Source organism: Amphibalanus amphitrite, unplaced genomic scaffold (assembly GCF_019059575.1).
Source record: "Amphibalanus amphitrite isolate SeventyFive unplaced genomic scaffold, NRLGWU_Aamphi_draft 000073F_arrow, whole genome shotgun sequence".
In the NCBI taxonomy this organism is placed as follows: Eukaryota; Metazoa; Arthropoda; class Thecostraca; order Balanomorpha; family Balanidae; genus Amphibalanus; species Amphibalanus amphitrite.
In genome coordinates, this window is record NW_024881569.1 from 1,009,903 (window position 1) to 1,015,988 (window position 6,086).

Below are 6,086 nucleotides of genomic sequence, written 5' to 3' on the forward strand. Positions count from 1 at the left end.
GATTGTTTATATGCACCTATTAGTTTTACAGTATCACGAGAACATATTTTGGTTAAAATCGAATGAAGCAGTGAAAAGAATTGCATGCCAATCAGAAACTCAAACCCAGATAATAAATCGAACCTGGCGACTCGCACCACAATATCAAGGCTTGAATGAACACAGGTTGACTAACATCCAAATCCGTCACTTAACCCGTCTCTCGCCCCACAGCACCTCGAACTGTACTCGCGTGGTTAGGCCGGCCCGGGGTCATTGTGAGACATTTGACTCGTCTAGCCAGGATTTAGCTGCCCCCCATGGCAGCAGAGTCCGTGAACCCAGCCGCCTCCGCGATGCTTATTGCATATCACATGAGCGGTTTCCGTGGATAACACCCATGAGTTGGATCCGGGAGGTCTTGACGGAGATGACCCGGCTGTTCTGCCACTACATACCAGCAATACTTTATTGTGCAACGCTCAGATTGACCTATGCAGTAGCAGTGACGGTGATGTGAGATTTACATCTTTCGCCATCGCTGCAGAAATGTGCAAGACATGATAACTGATGGATACAATACATAAGTCGATTTAATTTAGCAGTAGGTACACACTTCACAAATTGATCGCTCGTCCCTTACAGTTGTATGTAGAATCTGATTTCTGATGGAAATTATCAGACTATGGAACCGAGCTCAAATGCAGTGGCTGTGAGGGCGGGGCCGTGAAGCCGGGGATGAATCTCGCACGGTGCCACACAGATATCTTCAAGGAAGTGATGGCATATCATTTCCCGGCAGCAGTAGTAGTAGATAGCTACCGGCCGCATCTCTAAAACCGTGGGAAGGGCCCAAATGTCGCGGTCGTCCCTCCATATTCGTAATGTGACGGCCCACGGATCCCAGGGTAAGAACATCACCAAAACGGTGGCCCATCTTCTCGGGTCAGCCACGGGCACACGCAAGCCTCCCCATCTAGCTGTCCTTGGGAGTCGGGACTGACCTATCCCGGCACCGTGCCATCCAAGGCTATAGAACTCCCATCAGCGACGCCGGCGACGGGAACCATGACTGGCAAAACAGCCCGGGCGGGTCGCACGGGTCGCACGCGCCACTCCTCGCGCTGTAGTCGAACTCAAAGGTCGCTGGTGGGCAGACGTTCGGTGATCGGGCTTATAGTGTAGGTTCAGGTGAGTTGGACGCAGGTGATTGGTTCAGGTGATCCGTCATTTATGAGGTGATTACTGATAAGTTCTGTCGGCCGTATAAAGGCTTTTGCCATGTGTAGCTGCCGGTTTGGTGGATGCGTGTTCTAGTGAGCCCTGAGGTGAGGCTGGAATGGCACAAGTCACTCCTCGGATTGTATTGTTTGTAACACTGAGATGTCGGTCAAATATCGATCCATTTATTTTCCATTCGTCAGTAGACATCTTTGATACCTATTCAATATGTAGCCTGGGGCGTAATAAAGAGGCATCGTTTCTACATCAGTGAGGCAGCAGGCAGCTAATGATTTGTTTAGTGACCATTACCCGTGGCCTTTTATCGATGTAATTGCGGTCGGATATGACCAATTGCCATTTGCATATTTTTGTGTGGTCTCAACAAGGCAATCAATCAAGATATCGGACACTGTAAAGGTCCTACCATTTCCTCGATGCATGATCATGAGGCCTCCTGATAGCGAGCTGCATACTCGAGTGTGGTGTCATTAAACAAACACCGCCCCACTCGACGACAGGCGGACTGTTTTTGGAGGTCGCCGCACGGGGCTGGGTCTGACCCAGCTGCGGGACCGCCCGGGAGCGCTTCACGGCACCACACGACAGCGCGCGGCGACGGAGGAAGCTCAGACAGCAGCGCACCGGCTGGACGGCAGAAGACATGGGACTGACTGTGTTCGCCTTCGAGGCCAGCCCGCCGTGCCGGGGGGTGTTCATCACGCTCAAGGCTCTCGGACTCGAGTACGAGCTGAAGCAGATTGACACCAAGGCCGGGGACACGCGTACTCCCGAGTACCTGGAGAAGAACCCGCAGCACACGGTACCACTTCTGGAGGACGGCGACCTGTACCTGGCGGAAAGGTACGGTGGGGTGATCGGGAATATGGTGGTCTGATCTGGGGTACAGTGGGGTGATTGGGGTCTGTCTAATGTCAGGGTGGTAATATATAATACTGAACGAGGCCGGTGTAAATAAATTTTCAAGACCGAGGTCCTTACTGGATTTTTGAACGAGGCCGAAGGCCGAGTTCAAAAATCAGTAAGGACTGAGGTCTTGAAAATTTATCACCGGCCGAGTTTGGTATGTATTTTACTGTATGCCAACGATAAATTTATTTTCTGGACCGAAGCTCTTAGCCGACTTAGGAACGAGACCATCCCAAAATGTTGGCTTAAGTGCATTCTGGTAATGCATTTTTGACCGTGGTCAATTTGCTTACACCAGTTATTACCACACCCCTCTTGCTAATGTATTTGAATAGGCCAGGCATACAGTAATGGGACGGTGGAGTGGCACCACGGGTACGGTAGTGTGACACGGATATGAGCATTAAATGGTCTTCACCGAAATGTTCTAATCACAGCAAACTCCACTTCGACAGATGTGAATAGACGGTAGTGTGGCAGGTGGGGCGTTATCGTGACATGGGATACGGACGTCTGACAGGTCACATATCCGGGAGTCTAGTGCCTTTCCTTTTCATCGCCAGCCGGTGACGAGAAGTGGCGTTTTGCGTGATGCTGTGTTTCCGTTCGGACGTCTCTCGCCGTCCATCAAACTGCCAAACGTTATCCACCCGAGTGTTGTTTCAGCCGCACCCCTGTATCGGTATGTTTACAGCCGAGCCATCAGCACCTACCTGGTGAACAAGTACGCCCCGGACAGCGACCTCTACCCGAAGGACCCGAAGGCACGCGCCCTGGTCGACAGCCGACTCTTCTTCGATGTCGGACTCAACACCGCCCTGATGCACATTTTGGTATGTGGAACTCTGTTAAAGCCGCTTACATCGTATCACATGTCTGTTGGCTCAGTCGAGGTGTGCATTTGATTGTCTTATCCGTAATTCTGCTGTAGACCATTTAACTCAGCTTTAAATGACAAGGAGTTAAAAGTTTTGATAAGGAAAACATTCGGAAATTGATTTATTCGGATGCGTCCGTTTACTCATTCACTCGTTCATTCATTTAAATCTACACATATTTTTCATATCATTCATCAGTCTGTTCATCCATCCATTCATTCATTAATATTCGTTCATTCATTTTTTCACTGATACACTCATCCATTGCAATAAAGGCACCTGCCACTTCCGTTTTGTCCATGCGAAGATCGTTGGCAAAATCTTATAATTTGGGCCCAGCGATAATAAACGGTCTCGTACGCTCCTCTGCACTTGCAGTCTGGGTCCATGTCTTAACACTGGTGGTGGTACCAGTAGCGGCGGAACGAGGGGGGGGGGGGCACTGCCGACTTTTGGTCCCATTCTTTCCATGCAACGCCCATAGTGCTAATGTTAAAATGCCAAAACCAAAGGGGGCACAGTGCCCCGGTGCCCTCCCCGTTCCGCCGCCTATGGGTGGGACATAGGCCTTCAGTGGGCCTGTGAAATTCAGGCAGCTATATTGTTTTCTCTGTACTTTGCCAGGAAGTTAAATTCACACTATAATTTAGTTATAAGCGTCTTCCGTTCCGTTTCAGAAACCGCTCAAGTACGATGGCGACATCGTTCGTTCGGACGCCGCCATCCCGGCGCTGCTCGATCTTATAAACATCTTCGAGGCGATGTTGGCCAAATCCGAGTACGCCGCCGGCGACCACGTGACCCTGGCCGACCTGGCCATTGTGGCCAACGTGTCCACGGCAGAGGCTATGGGCCTCGACCTCTCCGGCGTGCCCAAGGTGCGCGCCTGGCTGGACAAGATCAAACAGCTGCCCTGCTACGAGGCTAATGTGCAGGGTGTCACCCAGCTGGGTGCTATGTATAAGGAAGGCTCGACGGCGCTCAGAGCTAAGGCGCAATGAAGGTGGCGTTGAGAAGCAAACCATTATCACTTTGCTGTTATGACTGTTAGCACAATACAATGTTCCAGCACTCGGCGATTTGTTACATAGTTCGTCTTTTGGTTACTGGCGCCGCCGTGGCATTAAAGGGACCCTCCCACCTTCAAAAAAGTTAATGAATTGGCATGAAAGTGATGTCCCTTGGTTCAGAAAGAGCGAAAACGAATATCTACCAAATTTCACCGAAAAATATTCACTGGTTTTCAAGATATTAGGCTTTTACTTTTATTTACTTTTTGGGATCTCCCCTGTTACTAGCGACTTTATTTGGAAGCAATAATTTGGCAGCCTTAAAGTGCGGCAGACGTTGCGCGCAAAGCAGCGTATACCACCACGTGTTAACGACGGTTTTAGTCTAAGATTTAAAAATCTTTAGATCTCCGCTGACGTCACAAATTCTAAGGGGGCATTCCAATGCATTAGCCCCTTAGAATCCGAAAACTGCAAGTTTGAAATTCCATATCTTCGAATTAAAGCATTTTTCGATGTTATGAGTGCCCAAACCGGTATTTGCAGGCCATGGCCACCAATTTGGCTATCTCAACTCAAAACTAATGTTAAGGTGGGAGTGTCCCTTTAACCTTGGTTGGGCTGTTTTGAAATACCAAAACGGATCCCCGTGTAAACGCCGCACTGGCGGTCGCAGGGGGGGGCCACGGGGGCCATGGCCCCCCCTTTGGTGCTGAAAGGTGGGGCCATACTATCTTTTGGCCCCACCTTTCAGATCGAACAAAAGTCCTAGAAAAGCTTTTCGTATGTTTCATTTTCTTTCTTGCGCCATCAAAGGACGTAAATTTCACTCATGAGTGGGCTCAGTTTCGCATTCTGTCATTTTGGCGGTCAGCGTCGCTGGCACCGGTTCACGAGTATGGCCGGATCTTATATGGAATATCAGCGTGGGTTTACTTAAAGGGACCATCCCACCTTAACATTAGTTTTGAGTTGAGATAGCCAAGTTTGCGGCCAGGCTCAGAAACCACCATTTATCCTGGTCGCAACCCCCGCAGCTTTATGGTGTTCAAGAAATTTCTTCCCTTTACTTGCAGGGTGGGACCAGCTTAGTCCCTATCTCTTAACCATTAGCGGTTTTTGGATGACGTCAGCAGTCATTTCAACGCCCGCCATTCCTTGAACCCGAGTTTTGCTGACCTTGAGCTCCCTTTCTTATCAACGTGAAATCCGTCGTCGGCGCTGAGAGAGCCTATTGCTTTTCATTTTAATTTGAATATTAGAAGATACCCACCACTGGAACTTGGACTGATATTATACCAAGGCCGAAGATGATCAAGCTGCCTGCTATATCTGGAGCTTGGTGTTCAACTTCAACATGGAATAAAAAACAAAATATCAAAGCAAACTGGATATGGTACTGCAAGTTAAAGTCCAAAGAAATTTGAAGAGCTGACAATTGACATTAATTCTTTTCCTGCAAGGTTTCCATATGGAGATCACAGTCACACCATGAAGAAATATTTTTGATGTTAACAGTTATAAGGGGATTTATCTTCCAGTTTTGACGAAAGACGCTGCTGACTGTCTTTGGAAAAGGATGTCGGCATGAGGTGCAATTGTGCTTGTGAAGTGGTTATAACTGGTCCTTTCACAGTATTAAATTAAATGTGCCATTGCAGCCAAGTGTGTTATCATGTAAGGTAAAATCAAGACTACAATGTTGGTTTTACGAGCATTGAGAAGGCTGGTAGGTAACACCTGCCTGTGCTCGTAAATCATGCTGCCAGAGTATTCTAAATTAATTTTATCATACACTTTTGTTGTCCATAATGGTTGCACTATTGTTTGGTATCATATTATTCCATGTAAATATGGTAGTGTAAAGTCCGACCAACATGTTACCAGATTTGAAGCTGTTACGTTACCTAAGTACCTGTTTTTTACTGGCGTGGTGAATGTCACCTGGATTTTGTTTTGAGGTGCAGACCTAGTAACTCTGACTACATGGGTTTGAAGCTATTATCTATTCTGTTTTTACTGGCCTGGTGAATGGCGACTGATGTTGTCCGTGGATGGCACTGAAACA

The 6,086-nt window shown here is 48.2% G+C and overlaps 1 protein-coding gene across 1 annotated transcript; it reads left to right on the top strand.

The window, feature by feature from the left end:
• Positions 1-1,098: 1,098 nt before the first annotated feature.
• Positions 1,099-4,083, top strand: LOC122379197 (glutathione S-transferase 1-1-like). Its single transcript, XM_043361184.1, has 4 exons — positions 1,099-1,170; positions 1,722-2,064; positions 2,825-2,963; positions 3,686-4,083. Exons 2-4 carry the CDS (start codon positions 1,865-1,867, stop codon positions 4,007-4,009), a joined length of 663 nt encoding a protein of 220 aa, XP_043217119.1. The 5' UTR covers positions 1,099-1,170; positions 1,722-1,864; the 3' UTR covers positions 4,010-4,083.
• Positions 4,084-6,086: the final 2,003 nt, after the last annotated feature.

Excerpts from the sequence above, each read along its gene's own strand:
- LOC122379197 (XM_043361184.1), top strand. The coding sequence starts at position 1,865 with ATGGGACTGACTGTGTTCGCCTTCGAGGCCAGCCCGCCGTGCCGGGGG. Across the intron at positions 2,065-2,824 it reads GACCTGTACCTGGCGGAAAG|CCGAGCCATCAGCACCTACC; the intron begins GTACGGTGGGGT and ends GTATGTTTACAG. Across the intron at positions 2,964-3,685 it reads CCGCCCTGATGCACATTTTG|AAACCGCTCAAGTACGATGG; the intron begins GTATGTGGAACT and ends GTTCCGTTTCAG.